General features: G+C 38.9%; 2 protein-coding genes and 1 long non-coding RNA gene across 3 annotated transcripts; 1 reads left to right on the forward strand and 2 right to left on the reverse strand.

The window, feature by feature from the left end:
• Positions 1 to 408: 408 nt before the first annotated feature.
• LOC122669343 lies at positions 409 to 22,893 on the forward strand. The gene is made up of 4 exons (XR_006333997.1): positions 409 to 478; positions 2,932 to 2,937; positions 6,303 to 6,306; positions 22,882 to 22,893. It is a non-coding gene; the product is annotated as an uncharacterized LOC122669343 (long non-coding RNA).
• LOC122669338 (lycopene beta cyclase, chloroplastic/chromoplastic-like) lies at positions 8,440 to 10,065 on the reverse strand. Its single transcript, XM_043866086.1, has one exon. It carries the CDS (start codon positions 9,993 to 9,995, stop codon positions 8,484 to 8,486), a length of 1,512 nt encoding a protein of 503 aa, XP_043722021.1. The 5' UTR covers positions 9,996 to 10,065; the 3' UTR covers positions 8,440 to 8,483.
• LOC122669339 (ras-related protein Rab7) lies at positions 12,977 to 23,895 on the reverse strand. The gene is made up of 7 exons (XM_043866087.1): positions 23,558 to 23,895; positions 23,380 to 23,406; positions 22,685 to 22,784; positions 22,433 to 22,579; positions 18,573 to 18,653; positions 18,356 to 18,501; positions 12,977 to 13,279 (listed from the first exon to the last, which is right to left on the reverse strand). The coding sequence occupies exons 1-7, from the start codon at positions 23,608 to 23,610 to the stop codon at positions 13,216 to 13,218; spliced, it is 618 nt and encodes a 205-aa protein (XP_043722022.1). The 5' UTR covers positions 23,611 to 23,895; the 3' UTR covers positions 12,977 to 13,215.
• Between the last annotated feature and the right edge of the window lie 3,125 nt (positions 23,896 to 27,020).

The raw sequence follows: 27,020 nt of genomic DNA on the forward strand, positions 1-27,020 counted from the left end.
AAAAATTCCAAGCACCATCATAATAGACTTTATAATGTTTACAAATATTGCAAGGAAGACTCAAATTCAAGGCAACAGGGTTTGAGAAAGACATAGCCTTCTCCCTACAAAAACCCAACCTCCCCTCTTGAACACTATGATAGAAAGCCTGAATAGTATCATGAAGAGAAGGTTAGTATGCCTGAAAACAAAAGCATTCCTTGATTTCCAAATATGCCAAATCATAGACACCCATTGAATAATAGAATCAGAATGATCAGGAAACTAAAATAACACTGATGACAACAAGATATTCTGTCTTTTTCCGGATGCTTGGCTTCACACAGATACGAATCTCACGTCAAATAGCAACAAGGTTGCAGCTGTTTTCCACCTCCGATGACTCTTAACTCCAATAATTCAGTTGGTAATCGGGGAAATTAAAGCGGCCCAATGACTTGGTCAAGAAGGCTTTATATGACTTCTTGGTAGAACCAATGTTGCTAGTTGACTCGATGAACCAAGAAAATTCAATGAGGAAACTTCTTGGCTTTTTCAACCAGAAGAGCCGTTGGCATCAAGAACACACCATTCCTCTTCATGCTCTTTAGTTGGTGCTGACTGGATCAAGTTCCCATAGTACCAATCATATCAAGAAAAATGAGGTTGATCGCTTCTATACCACCTTGTCCACAGCACGTGATGCTATAGAGCTGCAAGCAACAGAAATCTCTTTCAAGAGTTATGAGAGGTTTGGAAAGAATAAAGTTCAAGAAAACTATATTTGGAGGTATCTTCACCTCCCTACATCTACATGGACCATGACACTATGGATTTGTTCCAGATTGTGGCTGTTCCTACCTCCGATGACTCCAACTCCAAATATCAATGATACCTTACGTGACAAGTACTTTGACATCGTCAAGACCATGGATGAGCTCTTACGTTAAACTTATATATATAGAAACCTCACATTCATTAATGCCCAAATCAACAGAAGCTTCATACTCGACATATATGGAGCTTCTATTGATTTGAGCATAAATGGGTGTGAGGTTTCTGCATAAATAAGCTTAATGAAAGAGCTCATCCGTGGTCTTGACGATGTCAAAATCCTTGTTACACAATGGATCATCGATACTGATCCTGGAGTTGGAGTCATCAGAGGTGGTAAACATCCACAATCTGGAACAAATCCGTACTGTCATGGTCTAAAGATACCCCCAAACATAGTTTTCTTGAATTTTATTTCAAACCCCTCATAATTCTTGAAAGTGATTCCCACTACTTGTAACTCCATAGCACCATGTACTTTAGACAATATGATATATAAATGATCAACCTCATCCTTCTCGATATGGTTGATACCATGGGAACCTGATCCAGTCAGCACCAACCAAAGACCATGGAGAGGAGTGGTGGATTCTTTGAAGTCAGCGGCTCTCTGTGTGAAAAAGCCGAGAAGTTTCCTCGGTTCACAGTCAACTAGCAATATTGGTTCTCCATCCTGGCCAAGTCATTGGGCCACTTCCATTTCCTCGATTTCAGTACGGTTTCATCAACTCCTTGAGAAACAGATTAAATCGAAAGCTATTCTGTGAGAAACAAGAAGAATTAATAACCCCCAAGCATTTTGAAATTGTGAAGTAGGAAGAATCAGGAAAAACGAGAAGAAACAGAAAAGGAAATAGTGGATAGAAAGAGATTTTTAACGTGTAACTATGAGAGCTTGAGGAGTTGAGGGAGGAGAAACGAGGTTCGCCGTTCACGCTGGCCAGGGAGTTGCAGATGCTCCTCGTAGTGAGGATGAATTCGTGCAAGTAATGAAAGAGCAAGTAACCTTATGCTCCTTCGGTGGTCCAAAGCAATTGGATTATCATTAAGATGATCCATTTTTTGGCCAGATATGGAACAAGGAACAGATCAGACGCTGGGTCACGTCTATGTTTTCTGTCCAGAAGCAAATCCCCTTGTAGTCGTCAAGGAGTTGATGAAACAGAGGTTCTTCAAAACTGTACTGAAATCGACGGAAAAGAAGAGGGAACAGAGTGCAGGTAGAATGGAGAGTCGCCGGCCGCCGTTAAACCGCAACAGAGAAGAAGAATAGAGAATGGAGAGTGGAGGGTGGAGAGTCTCGGCAGAGAAGAAGAAGGGGCGGCAGCCGCAGCAGCTAAGGTAGGGGTGAAGCCGTGAAGGGCGAAGGTTTGGACCTGCATCACCCCCTGGCCACCCGGTGGCCGCCACCGTGAACGGAGACGGAGATGGCGTTGAGCATGGGGCAGGGGTATCACCGTCGGGCGTCGGCTAGGGTTCGAAGAAACACAAGATGAGAGGAATGGGAAAGGGTTAAGGCTAAGGGCGAGGTTTTGTTTTTTTGTTTTTTTTTTTTATAAGTTTCCATTTTTTTTTAATAATTACATTAACTAATTCTAAAGTAAAAAAATATTGGGGGCGCAAGTATTATTCGGATTTATAAGTATTTTTTATCCGTTATATTAATCTATACAACAAAAAAATACATTTTTTTAATAAAATGTTCAACTACACATATGATACACGAATTTACAAATTAAAGAAGATTAAGGGTTTTAGTTGAGAAAATTTTGTGAGACTCATGACCAGTGCTAGCATGGGACCGATCTCATTAATTAGACTTTTGAACCACTTAAAACTAATTCCTATAGAGATTCGGATTATTATCCTCGTCAATTCCTAATGTTTGGCAGTGCGGTAGTGCTAGGTGAAGATGTCGATACATGACAGTTTGGACATCCAATCATTGCCATGTGTCCGCGCTGCCACATGTTGACATCTCCATCTAGCATTGCCGCATTGTCGAACTTTAAGGAATTGTAGAGGATAATTTTCCGATAGATTCTCTTTCGCATCTTTTTTGTTTTTTTGATGAAAATAAAAACATTTTATTACTTAAAGGCAGATATTTATAGAAAGGTTAGAGTGAGAGTGAGTACATCGATCCCAAATAGCATTAAGAGCTAAATGTTGTATCCCACTGTAAACAATTTCGTCCCTACACCAATTAACTTTAATTTTAGTAAAATTGCCAGTTGCATCAACTAATTGAAAAAAGACTTTTAACTAGGTTCGATGGCAAACATTTCTGATCAGTTGGGTGTAGAATAGATTGGAGATGGGAATCCTATCTGATTTGCAGTTTAAAATTCTTGTAGCATGCGACATTTATTTGAATCCTAAAGGTAAAATCCGTTGTTCTTGGTTATTGGTTTAAGTAGTTTAACTAGTTGGTTTGTCTTAATCAGAGCAGATTCTTCTTTGGCTCTTTCTGGAGCAGAATGAGAATTGTATACTACTACTATCAGGATGTCGGAACCTGTATTTATTGTTGAAAGAAATATATGAAATAATGATACACCAGCAAATGACATTGAAGAGATGGTATTGTTGAGGTCCTATATCAGAATAGCACTAAAAACACACACACACACAGAGAACCAGGGGCGAACCCCCAGTGGGACAACAATCAATATTCTGGGTAATACACTAGTTATTATATGTTCAGTAAGTCTTCCTTTTGCAGATGGTGGCTTCTGATCTGTAGATCCAGGGGCGAACACCCAGGGGGAGAGGGCATGGCCCCATCAGCATTCTTAAGATATCCCCACTAAGGAGGGGGGTATATAATCATGGGATGGAGCTATGGCACGTTGGTGCTAATTCTTTTTTTATCCCCATGGCCCTTGAAACCTATATCTTATATTTGCTTTATGAAGTAAAATAGTATTTCTAATATCCACTAAAGATATATAAAGTATTATATATGAAGATAATAAGTGATAATATATTTTATTATAGTTTTATTTTATGTAAATTTGATAATCTCCCCGATTCAATCCAACTCAGTCTAGTCCATTCATCTCTCGCTTTCCCCACTCCATGATCAGGACCAATCAGGATCAACCCGACCCGACCCTGAGGGTGAGTCAGAGTTGGATTTTCTAGGTCCTGAGTCAGAGTCGGGTCGGGCCTGGGCCCAACTAAGGGGACTCAAGGTTGAGTTGGGATTTTAAAAATCCTGGCCCAATCCGGACCCTATTGCAGCCCTAATCCTGCTTGTGGTTGAGGAGTAAGAAACAACTAAGTCAGTATTTTATTTTAGATGATCAACTTGTGCCCCAAATTGCCTGTCTATGGAAAGCCAAAAAGAAATAGAAATTTTGTTTTTAACGAATCTTCATTGGTTAATTTTCAGTCTGCCATGGCACTAACTTCCTTTCCAAACCCTCCCCCAGCCCCAACAACTGCACTGTAAAGGTAAAGGGATTCCTGGTATCAGAACAAAGACAAGGACTAAACATTGGCGAAGTAATTAAAGCAAAGAACATAAGATGACCTGAGTGTATTCCAAGCTTTTTTGTTTTCTTCATTTTCTCTTTCCCCTTTTCAGTTTCTTAATGAGTGTGACCACCTAATGGCATTAGGTATCAATGGTGGAAGGTAAGTAATTATCAATTTTCGCTCCTTGGTTTAGGATATCATATATCCATACCTTGTGTTTATCATGCTCTCTATCTGTTTTATGTATCTTGATTTCCTTTGCTTGGTGATGGGCACGCATGAATGAATAGCCTTCTTTCTACCAAAAAAATTGAATGTGAGCACTAAATTTTATTGAGAAACCCAGTGATTGTTCATCGGGATACATACAAAAAGAAACAAAACACAACTATTTACTAATTTAGCGTTCGTTGGACACTTGGATTTAAAAATGCCTTCCACCTGGCTTTGTGTTAGGGTTTTTCGAACTCAAATGTATCATGGAATGGTATATGACTTGCGTTTGGATTCTAAGTAATTGATATCTATTTCATAATGGTTAATGGGGGAGAGGGTTCTCTACACGACCTGAGTGCAGTTTCGACCCAATGAAAAAAAAAAAACCCTTTTAGAATATGAAAATAAGAGAAAGGGCATTTATGATATATCACTCTTTCTAGGCTCCATGAAAGTCTATAAGTGAGGACTAAGGACATCAAACTTCAGAGAAGTTTCAACAAACCCAGTCTAGGTGCAATCCATCCAACTTTGCCAAGTGAATCATATAAGGGAAATATTGTAGAAAACAAAAAAAAAAAAAAGGACAAAAAATCAAACAAAAACAAATGAAACATTGCAAATAGGATTTCCTGTTCCTTCCTTTGCTTTGTCATTGTTAAACCACTCTCTATCAATTGCGAGGATATATATAGCTAATGGCACCGAAGAAGCACTTCACAAAGGAAAGAAATAAACTTATCAAAACGTGATATTCGATCCTTTTCCATTTGCTTTGCTTTTTCCAGATGCTTTGCTTCGCATACCTACAAACCTGACGCCAAATGGCAACAAGATTGTGGCTGATTCCCACCTCCAATGGCTGCAACTTTGATAAATCATCCACCAATTGTTCTTCATATTCAGGATCATTGTCGATGATACCATGTGTGACAAGGACTTTGACATCCGCAACACTACGGACGAGCTCTTTCATAAAGCTTATATATGCAGAAACGTCACGCTCGTTTTTGTCCAACCCAACGTCTTCTTCATACTGGATCAGATTATGGAACAATATCATTGTGTTAGGTTCCATGTAGATGGAGGAGAGGTAAAGATAACCCCCAAACATCGTTTTCTTGAATTTTATCTGTTTCATGCCAAATCCCTCAACTATTGAAAGTGATTCCCGCATCTTGCAGCTCCATAGCACTGCATACTCTGCGGAAGGTCATTCTATATAAGTAGTGACCAATGCCTTCTTCTTCTTCACTAATATGGTTGGTAGCACGGGAGCCTGGTCCAGTCAGTAACAACCAAAGAGCATGGAGTGGAATGTTCGGTTCGGTTCGGTTCTTGATGCCAGTGGCTGGCTCCTCTGGTTGAAGAAATCGAGAAGTTTCCTCATAGAGGAGGAGTAAGAGTTTCCTTCATTCTTCATTACTCGGTCATCATCCTCTAACAATATTGGTTCTACCAGGAAATCATTTAAAGCTATCCTGGCCAAGTCATTATCGGGGGGTCGTTCATATTTCCCAGATTTCAATATATTCTTGAAGAAGCGCTGCTTCATCAATACCTTGAGGACGACCACGGGCAATTGCTTTGTTATAACGAACGTGCAGGTCACCCAGCATCTAATTTGCTCTTCGTCACATCTGTTCTCCCCAAAAGTTGGATCATCTGGTGGATAACCCAATAATTCGGGACCAACCAGAGAGCACAGAATTACCTGTAGTATAAAGCAGCCCTGTTCTATCATTATTTGTGCAAATTCCTCGCTACTTCGTAAATCTTCTTCCCAGTAGACACGTCTGGCTTCTGCTTCCACTCTTTCCACTGCTTCCTTGAACAGCTTTATAGTGTCTTCTTTATTTCCTCCTGTTTTCGTTAGAACGTGTTTCCACGATCCATTTACTACAGAGTACGTAGAATTCTGGTCGAATGGGACACGAAATATTCCTAGTATGGGCTGTGCTTAATCGTTCTGCTGCAATGAACGGTTACAGGAGGAATAGAACATTTCGAATATTTTGGTGAACAGAGCAGGAGAGAACGAATACTCAAAGCAAAGTTTTGATGGAGAGAGAGAATACTCCCTTTAATCTTACCCCGCTCTCTTCTTTCAAAAAGATTTGGTGCTAAGAATATTAAGTTTCTATATTATGAGTTTCCATTTTCAAGGTAGACTTTCAATTTTACGTAATAGCAAGATTGGAAGAGAGATCTTAGGATTGGAGTATTTCCTATTTTTTAACTTTCCAATCTTGTAATGGTTGCTTTGTTATTTTAGTAAACTGCAGCGCACCCTGCTCTCTTCTTAAAAAAAGATTTGGTGCGAAGAATATTAGGTTTCTAACTTTCTATATTATGAGTTTCTATTTTCAAAGTAGATCGTAATAGCAAGATTGGAAGAGAGATCGTAGAATTGGAGTATTTCCTATTTTTTAACTTTTCAATCTTGTAATGGTTGCTTTGTTATGTTAGTAAACTGCAGCACGGAGACTTTCTTTATAAACAAAAGGTTTTTGGGAAAGGGGAGAGAGAATGAGAGGGAAAGAAAAAATCAAATTTTAATTTGGTTTTCTGACGGTTGGATCAGTCAGATACACATGTCAATCATCTAAGAATGTAATGGAATAAAATGGAACGTATAAGTAATGGAGTAGATAAAAATCCGGTGTTGTCTAGAAGAAGATACTAAAGAGAATCTAATAGGGATTATTTTTTTTTTCCGATAAGAATAGGGATTAGTTTAATAAGTGATCCAGAAGCAGAGGCGAAAGAGAATCCAATAGGGATTAGTTTAACTGGTCCAAAAGTCTAATTATCTGTTTGGGCCAAATGGTTCCATTTAGTTTAGTCAAGAAAGGGGTAAAAAACAACAACAACAATTATTAAGGGCCTTTTTGGTATCACATTTCATTTTCATTTTGACCTATTTAAAAAAAATTTCATTACTAAAATCCATTCAGCAAATCGATATGTATTTAGACATATGTTTTGTTCTAGTCCGAACCAGACCAGGTAGGTCTTTTGGGCTTTTAGAGGCATTTCTGTATTTTTCTAGGTTAAGGTTTCTATATGAAGTGTTCTCATCTTGTTGAGAAGGCAAAAGGAGATTTGAGGGTTTGTAACTTGCTTCAGGGAAATAGTGAAAAATAGTTATATCGCTAGCTGTGGATGTAGCCTACCTTATTGGGAGTGAACCACGTAAATCCTTGGTGTTGTGTATTTGTCTTCTCTTCTATCTTTGTTTTCTCCCTGCAAATCCCATTTTTGAGCGTTGATTTTCTAACACCTTGTTCCTTACATTCCAAATAAAATAACACCTAATTATAAAAACAGAAAAAAAAATTCAGCCATAAATGGATAAATGGAAATTAAATCTTCTCATCCATAAATGATGAAGCCAATCACAAGCTGATTTCTTCCTGTTCTCAACTCGGACCAAGGCTACATAATGATGCACTATTCTTAACGGTGAATAGAACCAGAGCATGATGCTAGGGGTACACTTGATCTGACCTCTACAAGCATCAGTCATGCCTGTGAAAATACATACATTGATTCTGATGGTACTACCCTGTGGCAGAGTAACTAACACAAGAAGGGAGTATTGTGATGCAAGGCCATCAATGACAATAGTTTAGAATTTTTTATCTCTCCTATCAATCAATTACCATATATGTTAAGGCAATTAAATGTTCTTAACAAAATTAGAGCAGAACAGAGTCCATGGTTCCTCTTGCGACAAGGCCTTGAGGCGGATCTGAACATAAACTTGGTTGACAAAGGTGTCGAAGATCCTACAATGTGCCAATTGTAAGGTTTGTTAGTCCTTGGTCTCCAATGTGTAGGGAGGGGATCCAAAGTTGAGTAGTTACATTGACAAGAATCAAATAAGAACATTTTATTAAAACTGAGAGTAGTTACATTGACATTGTTGCAGAAAGAAAACATTAGATGCCAAATGGAAATCTTCCATTCTAGTCTCTATCCTGTACTAAGTTGCCAATCATGTTTACAAAAGGAACTGTGCCCTTAGTCATCATCTCTATCCTAGTAGTATTGGAGGAATGACAGAACAGAGAAAGCCCAAAACATATAAGCTCAGGAAGAAACAATCGAGATGACAAGAATCCATGCCAGTAATGTGGCTCTACATTAAAAAATGCATCAAAGAAACTCCTTGTGCCTTGTAAATCAAGCTTAAGCAAAACCTCCATACCGAGGCAGAAGAATTCCCTCTGCCTCCTCCTCTCTATGGGCCATAAATCTTTCCAAATTTCCGCAGACAGTTCATCTCCTGAAAGCTTTCTCTCAGAGCTAAGGTACTGAACTATAGAGTCTGCAACTATTGGAGCAGCTGCAAGAGTTCTTGCCAACAAATAACCAGTTGATGGGTGCACCATACCAGCAGTTCCACCTATTCCTACAACCCTCTGAGGGAGCATAGGAAGGGTACCACCCATTGGAATAGCACATCTCTCATCTTCTTCAATGCTTTTCACTTTTATACCTAACCCTCTCAACCTAGCCACCATCCTTTCCTGTATCTCTTCCATTGGTACTCCAGGTCGAGCAACTGTAGAAAACTCTTCTAGAAAAATCCGATTGGATGAGAAGGGCATTGCAAACAGAAATGTGGGAATCCTACTATTATTCTCTCTCAATTCTTTCTTGTTGGTTAAATGTGAATCTCTGCAATCTAACAAAACTATCTTATCCAAATCAAAGGGGTGCTCTTCCACCTCTGCTAAGATCCCATAACCCACTTGGAACCCAGGATTATACGGCTTATCATATTGAACAAGGCACCTCGAGAATCCAGTGGCATCAAGAACTATAGATGCGTGGACTGTGACACCATCATTGCAAAACAAAAGAGACTTGGATTCCTCATGAATAACCTTAATAACCTTGGCTTGATGAAACTTAACACCATTTGATATGCACTTCTGCATCATTTTCGATTTCAGCAGCTTTCTATTAACTCTACCGTAAGGTCTATCCAGATATTTATGAGTCTGGTCATCGATGAACACAGCAGCACCAGACCAGGTGGTGTCGAGGCAATCAAGCAGGTCCATGGCTTCAAACTCATCGACCCAGACACCATAATTGTTTGGCCAGATCAATTTTGGAAATGGGTCAATTAAACAAACAGAGAGGCCTACCTCAGAGACCTGTTGGGCAACAGAAAGTCCTGCGGGACCTCCCCCAACAACTGCAAGGTCCAGAACCAGATCCTTTGATGGGTCATACATGGGAAGCTCGAACTCAAGATTCTCTTTTTGGGTTTCCGGAACAAGCTCGAAGATGGCATGACCTCGGGACCTAACACAACCATTTCTCCACCATATCCGATGAGACCTCTTGGTACCGAAGCTGAACTGGCGTTGACTTTTTGAAGCGCATACAAGATTTCGTTTTTCTGGAAACCCATGAAGTGGGTGTAGCAATTCAAACTTATTGTGTGGTATTAACAGAATACCCATGGAAATCTGAAATGGATCTCAGAAATCTGCCAAAATCAGAAGAGGGTATCAAGAATCTCACGTAAACAGTAGCTGGGCTTGGAGGCTTGGAGGTTCCAGCCGTGTGAACTGAAGCACGCCAGTACAGAAGATGCTGTTAGTTGAAACTGGAGTACAGAGTAGAGAATAAATCAAAAAAAAAATTTAAAAGTCAGTTGCTGCATGTGCATGCATCGAGAAAAGGATTCTGTCCAGCACCCTGCCCGGACTGCATGTACAGGGGACTTGGTGAGGCATGAAAAGACCGCCTCACCCCTGCCTAAATGCCTTGCCCGAGTAGGGTGAGGCGGTCTTTTCATGCCTCACTGTGTCCGACGGTGCACATACAGCCCGGGCAGGATGCTGGATAGGAGACGAGTCCCCATGCATCGTACATATAATGAAAATAGAATATTACGCAGCGACCAACCAAGCTACCATATGGCAAGAAAAAGACCCACCTACCAAGCTTGGCTGGATTGGATAAAAAGGTTTCAACGATCCCTTGTGATGCAATTCTATAAAAATGCCATGAATACTTAAATGGAACTTAATTCGCATGTAAGTTCAGCAGTAACTGGTCATGAATCTACATGTTAGAACAAATAATTAATTGACTTTTTAATCATAGCAGAGAAAAAAGAGGGTTGAAGACTGTTATGTGTGTCTTGAATTCGGATTTGGATCCTCTGCGGTAGCTATCATGTTGTGCTCACGGCTGGACAAGAGCCAGATCCGTGGACATGGGACTATGGGAGCATGGGAGGAGTGCGTAGGATAAAAGATGGGGGTTTGGGCGTTTCCTCTTTGTTTTTTGGGCGTTTCCTATTCACTATAGCTGAGAAAGGATACTAGTTGGATAGCTGATGATTTTTATTTTTCAGATTTTTATGCTAATTATTGGAAACCAAACAGTAAGTATTTTTTTGAATATTCTATTATTTTCTTTCCTTTCCTTTCCTTTGCTTTATAAGATTTTCTTTTGTTTTCCATCGATTTCTACTCAACAGACACAGCCTTAATTTGCTGCACGTCCTGCTGGTAGATCCTGTTATGCTATTTCTTCCCTCAAGGATTTCCTTTCTAATTTTTGGAAAAAGTGTTTCATGTATAGCGTGGCCTTGCACACACATGGGGGCTAATGGGAGCACGCAGAAGCATCAACAATGGCCTCAATATAGCATTTTGGGACGGGGTGGTCATTTTGCCCCTTCAATGTTTGGGCGCAGGGGCGTGCTCCCCCCCACTCCTCTCCCCAAAGATTTTTTTCCATTTTTGCAATGACAGTTTTTTAAAAAAAGGATTCAAAAAAATATAATGAAGGACAAGAGATCAGTGTCTAATCGTGTGGGCCTCCACCAATGCGGGGGCCAATGAGAGCAAGCATAGGGGGATCTGTTGGAATCGAATTTTTAATTTCATTGTGGGTTGAATGGTACATTCACGTGATCTAATGTCTGGGTGCAGGAATCACGCGACTGGTTAGTGTTCTTTTTCCCAAAAATAAAAAGTAATTGTAGCTGTGCGGTGTCTCTGGACTCTCTTCTCTTGATGACAATGACGAAATTATACATACTCAAAATAGATTTTAAGTCTGAAATGCATCCTAGAGAGAGAAAAAAAATTTGGGTTTCGGTGTGCCTTCTATATCTAGAATCTATTTTGAGAATAAATATGAAACACAACCTTAATGTAAACCCCTTTTTTTTTAACAAATCCTATCCAGTGCCCATAGGTCACTAAGGGTGATAGCCCAAACTCAATAGGGTGAATCGTTGTCTCCTCCAATTCGCTGCCCCCTCCAATTCCTCACATAGGGGTGAAAATGATCACCATACCCCCTGCCCGAAAACACTGCCAAAGGTGAGGTCCACTCCCCCTATTAGAGGAATTGGAGATGATAATTATTCCCACTAGGGCTGCCAAGGTAGCATCCCAAGTCCAAGAGGAGAGGACGGCCAAAAGGAAGGGGAGTGGGGAGGAGAAATAAGGATGTATAACAATCGATTGAGGGGTGGGGGGAATTAAAATCCTCCCTACTACACTGGCAGCCACCGCCACACCAGAACCTAAATCCGCTTGCTCTATTGGGTGAAAATTTTTCCCAAAAACTGAGAAAGAGGAGCCCAAGCAAAACTGGGGTTCATTTGGCCCTCATTCCTAACCTGATAGGATGGTTTTTTTTTTTCTTTTTTTGGTAAGCACCTGATACGATTTTTGTGCCTACAAGATCTCTGAGCTGATTCTAAGGTTTCTTGGTTACCGATTCCTTGTTTTAAAAGCTTGTTCGTCAGTCAGGATGTTTGAGATCTACAATAATTCCCAATCATCTTCTCCATCTGATGATTAGTCCTTTGTGTGAATACATGTGCAAGTAATATAAAAGGAAACCTAAGTAGACATTGGCAGTAAATCAAATTACTCAATACTTCTGATATAATAATAAAAAATAAAAAAATAAAAAAGGGAAAAAGTTCTCCGTCCGGGAGTGTGGCCTACGTCAGCACTCCCATGAGTCTATCTCTCTCCTCCCCATGTGAAAAGACACCTCTGCTCCGTTATTTTAAGGAGGAGAGATAGACACATGGGAGTGTGGCAAACTGCTTCCCAAAAAAAAATTACTCGATGCTTAACTTAGCATGATTCTAACAGCCAGTAATAACGTTCTTGGTGGAAACAAAATCTAGATTTGATTATCAATCCAAAGGAAATCTCAGTAATTGCCATAGCAGTCCTTTTCTCAAATGGATGCATATGGTGGTTTACCTAATCCCCGCGTTAAAATGATGACACCAGGAGTAAATGCAAGGGAAGTAATTTTCATCAAAAAGTAAAACATACACCCTGCTGGGAAATTCTGATAATTTCACGAAACTTCTGAACATGGTGAACCTTGCATCAAATATTCATTAGTTGGTAGTTTAATATCACTATACCTAGCAATCACTGCAGTATCTAGTACTTTGTGAAACAATTCAAAATGGGTTTCATCCATTTCAGTTCCTCAAATTTGCCTTCGTCAAAACAGATGACATTTTTACAACAACAGTAGCTGAACCACTATCCAGGTCTCGATTGACAATTGTGTATAAGGTAGGTACAAAAAAAAAAGGGCTCGATCACAACAAAGCAAAAACAAAAAAAACACAGGGGCAAGAAAATGAACCACGCACTAGGAGGTTGGAAATGAGTTAGTCCTTTCTCAGCATGCACATCCTCCTCTTTGCTCATTTTCTGAAACAGCCTCAGGTATGGTCTGGAAGTATCTGCACATTAAACATCAGCTCATTCATCTCACAGCTCATCAAGGCAGAAAGCCAAAAAAAGCTAAAACGGGTCTGTTCTTTCTGAGAAAGTGTAATAAAGAAATGTGTCCTAACAGGTTGACTTCTGGGCAGTTAAAATGCCAAAACACAAAAATAGGAACCACAATCCAATCTGGAAACGTAAAAGAGATGAAAACTTGAGAAATGAACCTTGACGTTTGATGGCCAAGAATCCATTGAGATGGCTCATGCATTCTTCATAGACGAGGAAAAAAAAGGATTAATTTTGCCAATAGTCTGATAAATTTAAATTTATGGAATTGTTTGTCTGTGCGGCTGAAGCCATTAGAGTAATTAAGAACATGTACTCAAGACATGTCTGCTGTAGAGACAAAAAAAACCTAGGAACCAGTCACGAACGTCACCTAGTCTGCAACTACCCAGTCCTGACCTTAGACTCCCAATAATGCTTCTTAGGAACCTCGTTAATGGAGGCTCTGCTCGACCTGGACCCGAGATGGGTTTTGAAGAGACCCACATTTAATGCCTGAAACGAAGAATGAAACACAAATTAAGAGATGGGGGCCTGCGAAGGAAGTGAGGATACCTAAATGGAGATTCCGGAGAAGGTTGTTGGGTTGTTCTCTATCTGCTTCTCCATTTTGCAGTTTTTGTTATTGTGAGTCTCTGAAATTCGAACCAGCACTGATGTCTGTTCTGTTTCACTTCCTGGTGTTCTCCCTAAATTTACATTATTCCTTTCTAGTTTCTCCTCCTTACATGAAGGTCTAATAAGATAATGGACTCTGGCCTCTGATTTTCTTAAGAATGGATATATGGATTTTTTTTTAAAAGGATGCAAACCAAAGGGTTGACTTGCAGAGCACAAAATGCCAAATATTGGATGCTTTGAAGTTTGGATCTTTCATATATTGGATGGGTTCTTCCATGACACAACCTGTGCCAAACAGCTAATACCAAAAACCTTTGAGTGGGTTCCAAACTGTCTAATGAGATCAAAGATTCCAATCCAACAGTTCCTGAGTGTTGACTAGGAAATGGGCTCATGTGCATAACAAACGCTGATTCTGATTTTTGCTGTTCCAAAAACATTACCAGAACACTGTTACCAAATGCCAATCCTAATCCCAAAAATCAGGAAAAATCAATTCCACCTGGAATCAGCTGAATGGTAACCAACCGGGGCCATAGTGACTATTTCCACTATTCATTCTCTTGCTGAAATCAAAGACTTCAAACCTCTTTGTGCACTAATTAATTGTTGGTAGAACCAATTTGATTCATGTACATAATAAATAATTGACCATTAACCAGCACAAATTTGGAAATGGTCAACCATGAATCTGCTGACTCATTGGATAATAGAAACCTAAAGTAACAACCATGTGGTATGCAGTGATTCCTCCCGAGGCTCTTAAAGGGTTCATAGGGTGCAAAGGAAAACATACTCTCTCCTCCCACTACTTGTAGTTTTTGGATAGAAGAAGAAAATTTGAAAATTCTAAGAGGATAATGAAGATTTAGAATTAAAAAAGCAGCTTCCAGGTTGGCATTTTGGAACCATATAATAGATGGGTTGGATTTGGGTTGAGAACTCAGATATTACCCTTGGTGCCCAACCCACCCCCGCAATTCTATAGAGGATCGACTGTTTATCAGTTACAGTTGACTTTTCAAAACAATTAATTAAGGATTTAAGGGTCTCACTAAACACCACCCATGTAAGTGCCATTTTATTCATGCCATGTACCTTTATACCCCCCCCCCCTCTCACACACACGCACAAAAACTTTTCCAGTGATGAAAGGGGCAAAATGGCATCTACTGAAACACTAAATCTGGGAACTAGTCACAGAAGAACCATGAGCATGCAACCTTCAAACTTAACTATGAAACATGTAACTTTAAACTCAAAACCATGAGACCCAGTGAAGGTCTCCAGAGATAAAACTCTGTGAATGATTGCTGAACATGAAAGATTTAAACCAACTGTGAATGACCACTGCATATGAAAGCCAGAAGGTTACATATGGAGAATACACACACATGATGAGAGAGATTGAAAAGCATGCAAGAGAGGGAGGGAAATACATGAAATTATACATACTACCCTTTTATGTAAAGCCCGGATGAATCACAATGGGAGCATTTTAGTTATGTGCCAGAATGAATGCCATGCACTGTTCAGGACGCTTAAATTTCCCCATCAAGGGTCAGGTTCAGGATGAGTGCTTAGCAGTTGCTCTGTATGGGCAACCCAATTAAAATTTAGCAAAACTACAGGTGACATATTTATTACGTCTGTAGGAGTGAATTAGTGAGGGAAGAACACCAATCAGGAAATACAGAAGAAAGAGCAAATGCCAAATAGGGCTCAAAGAATTCACATCTCTAAGAACATGCTAGAAACTACACCGACCTAGCACTGAATAAGGATGAAGCACGACCACCAATTGAATCAAACTATCAATACATGTCAGTCTTGCTGAAATTATACTTAAAATCTGAAAATGTACTCAATTATATTACAACAACAATAAACTCAGCCTTATCCCAACTTAATGGGGTCGGCTACATGGATCCAAACAAAACAAAGTAGGGCAAACTGCGGTGGAAAAAAAAAGAGAGATGGGAAATGAAAAATGGAAAATGACACATGAAGGATAGAAATTAAATGGAAACATGAAAGATCAAGGAAGAAAATAAGAGGAAAAAGGCACAGCCCAACGAGTCAGGAGAATCTCAGCTAAATGGGGTCTGCTACATGGATCCTTGCCCTCCAATAGGCTCTATCCAAGGTCATACTTGGTACAAGACCTAGACTATGCATGTCCTTCCTCACAACTTCTTCTATGGTCATTTTAGGCCTGCCCCTAGCTCTTTTAGCTCCTCCTTCAATCAGAATCATATCACTCCTCCTTACTGGGGCATCCCTAGGCCTCCGTTGAATATGACTATACCACCTCAAACGACTCTCTTGGAGCTTTTCATTGAGCGGGGCCACTCCCAATTACATTGAGGAACTCATATATGTAAGATAATAGGAGGGTTAAGCAAAGGCAGGTCCTAATTTCTTTCAACCAAAATTAGTAACTATAACTAAGATAACTTTCTAGACTAATTAAAAGCAGAGAAAAAGAAAGCTGTTTGGTCGCACCCCCTACACCCAGATACATGGGTGGCGAAATGACCACCCCGCCCCCCATATTGGATGCTTGGGCATGCACTCCCATTGGTCCCCACTCCCCCACACATGCGCAGGGGCCACGTGACCAAGTAGCGTTCTCTCTCCCTTAAAAGCACTTAATCCAAAAAAGTAGACACGCTGTAAGAAACACAAGAAGTTTCCAATATTTTCCAACTTGTAACATAGCAAAACAAATAAAGAAAAGGAAGCAGATTAGAAACTCCAACGTAAAAGCAACTCCCTTCTGGGAACCAAGAGGATGAATACTACGAAACTATTAGTCTATTACTAATTTTTTTTTATTCTAAAGCTAAGAAACATAAGAAAAGAATAGTTTATTGCAATGGTATACCAATATACTGATATTGACTTTTCACAAATAATAAGCATAAGTAACCATATAGTATTTATGCCATGGATGATAAAAGCATAAGACTACTAAAAATTATTTAATCCATGTTGCATGTTTTGGTATTAAACAAATATAATTAATTCAATATAGTATTATAAAACGAAATATATTTTATTGCCTAACTATTTAGTTATAATTATACTTTATCTTATTATGTAAATATATGTTCCTATCAATATCATTATGATTATTGTTTTCTAGCAGTGGTTTGGTGTGACAGTTCTCTGTCCTGTATCTACAAAAGCATCCAATGATCCAGATACAAAATGGAATTTCAATTCTCAATGCTAAATTTCTAATTCCCAATTCCTCCAACCAAACACACCAGGATATATGTTCAAACTAACAAATGTAAAAATTTTCATAGTAGATTGCAGGAAGATCTTAAAACTGTAGGTGGATCATTAAAAACAGACAACCAGGTATGGAGTTAGCTTCCCCAGTCCGCAAATTGTGTATGCATGTACAAAAGAACATATTATATACTGCATTAAAGTCTACTGGAAGGAATATGATTAGTTGAGATGAGATTTATCCATGTACTCCCTTATTCAAAGCTAGTTTAATAAGAAATGAATGCAGCAAGTGAAAGATAATTTCTTCAACTAGAGACTAAACATATCTTCAAACATTATTTCCCTTTGGAACACAAAAAGTCAGCATCCAACTGGTTGTACACATCTGAGAAACTCAAGCAGACATCTCAGCTACTAATTGAGAAGAAAAACATCAATATAGTCACCGTGGATCTACTCAACCAGATCTCATCCACTGGTATCACTTCCAAATGGGTTTAGTTATGAACTAGAAAAGTTGAAGATCATTGATTAACACATCAGAATATTCCATCTGTTTGGAAAACTTTCATGTCATTAATTAGTTTAATTTCATATAAAGGACGAATGTTTCAGTGGTGAACAAAAAGTGTAGCATGATGAGAATGTGGAAAATACTCGTCCAAAAAACAACTGCAGTTAACAGATACTACAAATGTTAAATGCAAGATTTTGTCTTAGCATACATTTACTACAGTGATTTTTCTTCAATAAGTGCTGAGTAGCTTAAAAATTGAATGCATTTGATAATTATGGATTAATTATGTGTGCATATAATTGTGCTTGGAGAAGGCTTTCATTGTCTTCCTCATTTAATTTTAGTGTGTCCGTGTAATTTGACTTATCTATATGTAGTGTCAGCCATCCGAATTTTTAAGCTTTCCAAATAAAAAATGATCAGATGAGGGCATCACTTTGCCAGCTTGTCAGTACTTTTGAGATGAAACATTAACACCCATACAGTAACTAACCAAGGACCCTTTTTAGGAGCCAACTGTGCTGCCAACTTTATTTCACTCTTTGTTTTTTGCTAGGTGAACCACTAGCAAATATGGCTATTGTAGCATTTAAGTTAAACAAGCATGGAAGAGATGCGAACATGCCACAAAATGTACACTTACATGTCTTGCTCACGCTCTTTTGCTAATGCCGATTTGGCAACACAAAGGAATGCAGCATCAACATTGATATCCTCCTTCGCTGAGGTCTCAAAGTACGGTATATTTCCCTTGGAAGCACACCAATCTCTTGCTTTCTTCTCTGAAACCTGTAAACAAATATTTTAGAATCAGATACAAGGAACAATAAGACTTTAAGGGCCAGCTTTAATATCCTTACCACTCGACTATTCCCACCATCTATGTCAATCTTGTTCCCAAGTAATATAAATGGAAATGTTTTGGGGTCAGCTGGACTAGCCTGGAATACCAAATATAATAAGATAATGAGCATTGTAGTTAAAGATCAATATCATGAAATCAGAGATGGATTAAACAATTCAATGAGCAATGAACTCTAGATCAGATGATCTTTAAAAACTTGATAGGCACAAGGGAGCAGTGGATCAGGATCAGGTGTCAGATTCACACCAGGCAATCCTGATTGGTCTATGATGGATCAGTTGGGACACTTCGGATCAATTTGATCTTGTCATTCAACTGGATGATCCACTGCACAATACTCCAATTAACAATGAACCAGTTTGAATTGATCCTGACCTGGATCGGGCAATTCAGATCGGGACTGGTTGGTCCTTCAAATCTTGATATGCCTCAAGAGAGCAGGTGTGGAATCAGAATAAGTACTTTATAGCAATGAGAAGTGTGTTCATAATAGCATGAAGGAACCAGAACATACAAAAGGATGATTACAGGCCAATAATTAATTAAAATCATGTTATGATCAGAAGTATGAAACTAGAGGCAATGCTCTCAGTAAAAAAGATAACAAGTTTTGGAAAGAAATATAGATAACATTGATAGTCTAAAGTTTCTTTCTCTAGTGCTCCACTCAAGATTGAATCTGGCACTGCAATGCCCTCCATTTGCAACACATATGCCCCTCGTCACAGGGATCCAAAAGACTGGCAACCAGAAGTATTGGTCATAACTGTAATAGATGATGCAAGATCAAATTTTGGACAACAAGAGCAAGTTGAATTCTGTTTGAGTTTACTTCTTTTTTTCCTCATACATTGCAAGTAACCAAGGACCATATCCATAAAATTATAAGAGTTAATAGATCCAAAGGGAAAGGACAAACAAAAAACTGCAAGAAGCACAGCCATGGTTACACATCACCTATGATTTTGTCTTACAAGGCAATGCAATTTTAACTTCCCCCCAGCTGAAGACCATCCCCAAAACAAGTGTCAAGCCCATTTGGGATAAGTACTAGAATTAAACATAAAAATAAAACCTATTTCATTAAAATCTCTCACCCAATAAAACCCTTTGCCCAGACCTGGGAAAGTCTATTACTTTCATTAAAATCTCTCACCCAATCAAGGTACTAAAACTCGGGTCTCGGTGCCATCTCGGTCCCTCAAAAAACCGAGTCGAGTAGAGATCTCGGCAAGTTGGTGCATTTTTTTTTTTCGACTCGAAACCTCAACTCGGTGGGTTTTAGACCTATTTTGGGTCTAAATTTTGGTATTCAGCCTATTGTAGGCCATTTAAACACAATGGCATTATCAGATTTTGCAAAAACAAAGTCTAAATAAGACTTTTACATCAGACCCTAAGTTAGTAGGCGACGACGTACTAAAATACCCTACTCTACACATAAATGGCATAATTTAGTAATAGAAAGCTAGCAAAACATTCAATTAATAGTAAAACAACTTAATAAGCATTAGAAATGTTAAAGTGATACATCAAATTGTTTAACAATGTTACAACTATCATCACATAAACTGAGATTGAATCACGTATTCAGTCCACACTAGTGCCACATAGTCTTCCCATGACATAATGTTGCTGCACTGTTGCATATAGTGCTCCACAACATTCATATAAGTGTTGTCATTAGCATATGCCAAGTCCCCTATCCTAGGGTGTAGTTGTTGCCATGAGGCGTGAGACGGTTGCCATGAAGCGTGAGATCCACTGCTACTGTTATATTGAGGCATGTATGGGACTAGGAATATGTGCCTAAAACCACATCCGGTGCTTTGATTGTCAAACTCATGTGTTGACTGGCCAAACTGACCATAGGCACTATATTCAGAACCGGTGCTCTCCTAGCCATAATCATAGTCATGATGAGACTATGATGAATGCCACGACTGATGCTCACTACTAGTATCTATACTCATGCTTCCGGATGCGAATGTACTCTAGTTGGGAAGAAGAGAGGATTTTGGGGGTTTTGGACAGAACTCGCCGATATATGGCGAGTTCAATCGAGTTAGGTGGGCTTTTTAACTGTTAGGTGGGTATAAAAGTGGACCGAAACCGAGATCCGATGTCTGGCCGAGATCTCACCAAGATCTCGACGAGATATTGGACTTTTTAATATCGCCTATGGTCTCGCCTCGGCTTTTCGAAATACCGAGAAACTCGGCGAGATTTCGCGAGTTCTCGAACTATGCACCCAATAAAACCCTTTGAATGAGGCACTGTTTAATAGCTCAGTCCCTGATCCTGCAGATACTCTTAAGAGACTCGAGTTCAACTGGAATGAGTTTCTGTGCTTAAAATATCCCAGAAAGCTAAAATGAAACAAGAATCAGTTTGGCTACACCTCCTTCGGGTTAGTTTAAAATCAACTCCAATGGACCCTTAATAAAAAGAAGACGATATCTGGATGTAGAGTGGTTATTAGCGATGACAATTGTCTATTTTGTAGCAGGGAAGGCATCTTTTTTGAAGGTCGTGTTTAGCGCGTTGGTCAAGTGCTCACTTGTTGAACGCTTGGTCATGGGTTCAAGTCCTGGAAATAAGGGTTAGGCTGCGTACATTTGACCCTCCTCAGACCCTGCTAATCGCGGGAGCCTTGTGCACTGGGTACGGCCTTTTTTTTTTTTGTCAGCTGTTTGCTGAGGCACTGGCTTTAAGAGATGGTCCGTAATTAGTCCTCAGTTTGAGCTAGAGTTCATATTATGTGAATCAGATGCTGACTCTAACCATATCTATTAGTCAGGTAATGTCTGGCACTAAAGAGGTTTCTGTTTTAGAGGAAGAGATCCCCTGGAAGAGGTTTCAAATGTTGCAGGTTTCAGTTCTGGCCCAAAAAACATTAACATGGCAGCTCACAAGCTGGCCAGAAGTGCTGCTTTTTTTCCCTCTCCTTCTGTATGGATTTCCTTCCATCCCTACGAGGTCATGATCCTATCATCTCGGTGGTTTTATCCTTTTTTCTGTCTAGAGAAAAATCTACAATGATTCCAAGAGATGGTTCAAGGATTGCCCGATACTGATCAGGATCAGGACAGCTGACCAGTCACATGCAAATATGAAATGGATCATCCAGCCACTGATAAGATTGGGTTAATCCATAGTAGATCATCTAATTCAATCAGTAGAATAGGCAATCTATTGCCAATCTGTAAAGGGCGAATAATCCAATGTCCTACCCTGATCCTGGAAACCTTGCTGAGAGGCATAGGCACATCTGTGCAATTTTTTCCCTAGAAATTCCAAAATAAACTTCATTAAAGCTCTATAAAGTAGTCTATTTATTGCATCTTCAACTTAAATGAACTACATCTAACAAGCCACCAAGGATGATGCTATTGTACATTTGTACACCAAGTTCTCCCAGAATCAAACTACTAGTAGTTTGCATCAGCAAATATTTCAGCTAACATTACCTTTCTCAGCCTTTTGGCTTAGATCAAGATATCTCAACTAACATTCACTGACAATATCTCATGCAATTCTCGTGAGAACACAACTGGCCTGACACAACATTTGGTTTTCCAAGTGTGAAAACTAAAACTTTTGTTATGATGGTCTTAGACACCCTTATTAAAATCATATATGGTAGGAGCCATTAATCTCTCGCAAAAGATATGGTATGATAAGCCCATGCCCATTGTCTTGCAAATTAAAAGATCACTTAAAAAACTAAAAGATACAACCACCTAAAAATTCCAAATATTCCACTCAAAGCGAGAAGAGGTGTAGAAGCCAATATAGGACTCGCATCAGGGAAATAAATGAAAACAGCAGCAAATAGGAAAATACATCAAATACCTGTTTGAGAAACTCCTCATGCCAATTGTCAAGAGTATCAAACGATTTGAGAACATTGACATCATAAACTAGAACACAGCAATCTGCGCCTCTGTAAAAAGCAACACCAAGACTTTGAAATCTTTCCTGTCCTGCTGTGTCCCAAATCTATCAATTCAAATGTTATAATGATGGTTTAGCAAAAGAAGATGCAATAATGGTGTCTTAAATCAGTAAATGAATCAGCTTAATGCTCTTGTAACAAGAACCCACTTGTTGGGTGACAAGCCTGTCATCGATCTGAAGCTCCTTTGTGACAAAATCAGCACCAATTGTAGCTTTATACTGTTGACTGAACTTCTTATGTACGTATCTAAATAAGTAGTTAAGGCCCCAGTAGCTGAATTCAGACAATAGAAACTAAATTCACACTTACTACCGCAAGAATTTGACCAGAACAATCGACTAAGCAAGTGAAAGCCGATTAAAATGTAGGAATAATCAAACACTAGAATAACTAAGATCGTAAATTTTATTCCTCACCACCTCAATAACTAAATTTACAAACACCTCACAGGCAGCTGATAAAATGAAAAATACAATGCCCCCATTGAATCCTCAATATCCAATAATCCCAATATAAATATGAAATAATAATGTGAACGTATACGTAAATGAATTTTTTTTTTTTAAAAAAAATTGCATATTACCGAACAAAAAATCACAAAAAATGTGGCATCAAAAGGAAAATTGTCGCATAAAGTTTTTTTTTTTTTAAATGACAATTGCTCTAGAGTTACAAGGAAAATAGGAATTCAAATTCGACCAAAATATTGATGAAAAACATAATAACAACAAACACACCGAGTAAAATGGCGGAAAAGAGCAATTCGTAAAGAATAGAAGCGAAAAAAGAAGAAAAGAAATCGGAGACATGTCTCGCAGATCCCATTGTTGCTCAAGGATACTGATTCATTAAAGACGTCTTTCCCACCCTGGAATTCAAAAAATAAAGAAAAAGTGATACATAATAATTTAATAAGCAAATCAAATTGACACCAAAAGATGTAAGTAACAGCGAAAGCAACTAAGAATCCAAAGGAAACCCATCGAGATCGAAACCGAAATAGAAGCAAACGTACGTACCCACTGTCTCCTAGAACAATGACCTTGAGCAAGGTCCGCCTTCGCATAGACATAACGAACAAGAAGAAAGACGGAAAAAAATTTCCTATCCAAATTCCCCTTTATTGCTTTTTTTTTTTAATTCCAGGAATCGGGATTCGGGATCAGAAGTGGCGGAAGGAAAAGAAAATTGATAAGAAGTAGAGAAAAACAAATTAACAAAAAATTAGAGAAATTAGGTTGCCGCTTTCGAGGTTCTTCTCTCCAGCTCCCTCTCTAGTCTCCAGTCTCCACTGAATCCACTCTTTACGAAGGAATACGAGGAATTAACCAGAGAGAGAGAGAGAGAAAAGGGTTTGTCTGACGACCAACAAAACCATACGCGCCAGGCGCCAGGCGCCAGCAAAGCGCTTTTTCAAAATTAATGGCCCAAACGAATCGTGCGTTACCTAACCTTTTTTTTTAATGTCAAGTATAACCTCAATATTTTACAAAATGTCCGTTCAGTACCGGGCTCTGGCTCAGATAAGATCGGCTTCGGGCCCATTAGGGTCTGACCAAGGTTCGTAATCCAGGTATCGGATCGGGATTGGTCAATCGATCCGATACCGATACGGATCGATCATAATCGTTCTAAATCGATCAAAACTGATCAAAATCCAGGTCTTATGGGATCGATTATTGTATCGGTAAAATAAATATTAAAAAATTAAAAAATTGAGAAAATAAAAATAGAAAGTGTAATCACTTCTCTAATCCTATTGTTGAAAGTGTAATCACTTCTCTAATCCTATTGTTTAGGTTGAGCTTACCTTTTCCCCCTCCTCAATCTCACCTTCTACGCCATTATCTAAAAATCTCTAGGTTTTGTGGGATGGAATCAATGTTAGAGAATTTGAAGTTATATCCTTAACAACCTTAAGCAAATTTAAACGTCATTTTAGGAAATGAAATCTTCACATAATAGATTCATAGTCCAAAACGGTAAGATCCCCCATTTTCGCTCCCAGATTTGAGGCTAAATCCTTAAACTGCTTAAGCAAATCAATATTTAAATGGAATAAAATATTTCCTTAATCAATTCCCTAGTTCAAAAAGGTAAGATCCCCTTTTTTCCACGGATTTGAAACCCTAAATCTAAGAATCACAACTTAAAAGATTCGGGATCAAGAATAAATATGGGTTTAAAACCCAAAAAACTAGCATGTACTGGATCGGATCGGCTAATCCAATCGAGTTGGATGATCCAAAAAACGATTCAGTTAAACCTTGTTGGATCGGTCTAATCTTGGGATCGGCGTCAATCGATACCGATCTGATCCGAGATTACAAACCATGGGTCTGACAGCCTGAGTGCCTAACTGCAGTGGCAGTGTGGCCTAAGGGTTGGCCCTAAAATGGATTAGACGAAATATGGGCTAGAAAAAGGCCCAAGAGTCTCTTAGTTCTTATACAGTCCACTGTCGAGGTGATGGTCATGTTACAAGCACACGGATATAAATGGATAGTCGAAAATTCGAATTCGATTTGTATCTGTATTTGGTTTAAGGGGGTATATCTTATATGTATCCAGTTAGAGGATATTCATATTTGAAATTGGATAATACATAACATAATCTATCCAATTAATTAAAAAATTAACTAATTATCTTGAGGGTTGTTAAAGATCAACAGGTTCTTGATAATGAGGAAAAGAGTTAAGACAATTGAGATAAATGGATTTAGAGCAAATTGTATCCGTCAGGAGGAGGAAGGTTTGGGTTACACAATTCAAGGATGTAAACGAGTAGTCAAAAATCTAGATCTGATTCACATCCAATTTGTGTATTTGATCCATTTGCATCAATAGAAACGTAGATGTTTCTATCACAAGGTTTCTAAGCCCTTTTTTTCTAAATTGGGGGGGTGGGGGGGGGGGGGGGAGGGGGATGCAGATATTATTTTTACTTGGGCTCGTTTGTTTTGTCGTAAAATTTTACTTAGAAAATTTTTCGTGGTAAATTTACTTCGTAAATGTAAAATTTTACATGGTGAAAATTTTTCTAATGTGTGTTTTCATAAAAAATAAGAAACAAAAACATTGGAACACTTTTCAACATTTAAAATTTTTGAGATTTGAAAATTTTCTAGGTAAAATTTTACACCGAAAAAGAGCCTTGGGAAAAAGAAGGCTAAAAGGCAACATGGCTCATGTGCCTAGACATAGAGGGCAAAATGATCACCCCACTTCCATGAAAGGTGGAAATCTCGCAAATGTTAATGTTTTTATGCATGCTCCCATTGGTCCTGCACTAGCCCAAGGGCCACGCTCCTTTTAGGGAACCCTCTCCGTTAAAGTGTTTGACCATCTTCTTCATTGCCGTCAACATGTTGATAGCAAGAGAGGGAGTGTGTCGAGGGTGTTTTTTCGTTTATGGAAATCTGTTGGAGAATGGTAAAAGAAAAAAAAAATTGCTCAGTAAAAATTGTTCACTTGGCTCTTTTTGAATTAAAATTGTTCTTTGTGGACAAAAAAACCAGACCGGTGTGCCAAACAATATTCTGCTCACAATCTGGCCCAGTGAGGGGAAAAAAAAAACAATTAAATCATTTTCTAAGAGTGTTACCAAATGCAGCCTAAATGATCTTATTCTTCTCTTTACAGTTCGTAGGTCCAATTTCAGCTTGATATTGGTTTTATTTTCAGGCAGTCCATTGGGTTAGCTTTGAAAGTACTTTTGGATGCCTAAACCTGAGGGTGAGATGGACCATAGGTCCATTGGACAAATGATAACCCCGTAGGCCCATAAGCCCATATAAATGAAAAAAGATTCAGTTCCTACCTGGCTTCAAGTAATTTTAGTCCAACTATCACCTGTGGAACATGACATAATAATTAAAGGGTCTAAGGGGTGAGTGATTTTCTAACCCTTTAAACAAAAGGCCCATTTGAGGAGCCCATCTCATAATTCAGGACTAATATGACATTTCAGAAACTGTACTGTGAAGTAAAATTGAAACTGTGTTCAGGTCCTGGGTATTTTTGGGCTGGGCTAGCTTCGGTTTCAATTATTATGAATTGGCCCGACCTTGGATGAATACTCTTGAATCCCATTCTTCGGACTAGGCTTCGACAGATTACTCAGTTCCTTCTACTGTGCGAGATGCTCTCAAGGCTGTTGCTGGGGCTACATCTCGAATAACTATCACCTCCAATTTGTGGGCACCTCCAATTTTTTCAATTCTTCTAATAGGGGGGAGTGGACCCCATCTTGGGCAGTGTTTTCGGATAGGGGTAGGGTGGTCATTTTAGCCCCCATGTGAGGAATTGGAGGGGGCAACGAATTGGAGGGGATAACGATTTGCCTCATTGTCTAGTGAGATTATCATGTAGAAATTAGATATGTTGTCACATATCTAAAAAGAGGGGCAACGAGGAAGAAAGAGTGTTAGGAAAATAGGAATAATTTCATATTGGGAAACTCTAGATACCTTGGATGACTTC

This window comes from Telopea speciosissima, chromosome 7 (genome assembly GCF_018873765.1).
Source record: "Telopea speciosissima isolate NSW1024214 ecotype Mountain lineage chromosome 7, Tspe_v1, whole genome shotgun sequence".
Taxonomy (NCBI): Eukaryota; Viridiplantae; Streptophyta; class Magnoliopsida; order Proteales; family Proteaceae; genus Telopea; species Telopea speciosissima.

Bases quoted from the DNA above. Each gene is read 5' to 3' on its own strand.
- LOC122669338 (XM_043866086.1), bottom strand. From the start codon at position 9,995: ATGGGTATTCTGTTAATACCACACAATAAGTTTGAATTGCTACACCCA.
- LOC122669339 (XM_043866087.1), bottom strand. From the start codon at position 23,610: ATGTCTATGCGAAGGCGGACCTTGCTCAAGGTCATTGTTCTAGGAGAC. The intron at 23,407-23,557 runs GTACGTACGTTT...TTTGAATTCCAG, and splicing joins ATTGTTCTAGGAGACAGTGG to GGTGGGAAAGACGTCTTTAA. The intron at 18,502-18,572 runs GTAAGGATATTA...ATTTGTTTACAG, and splicing joins ATGGTGGGAATAGTCGAGTG to GTTTCAGAGAAGAAAGCAAG.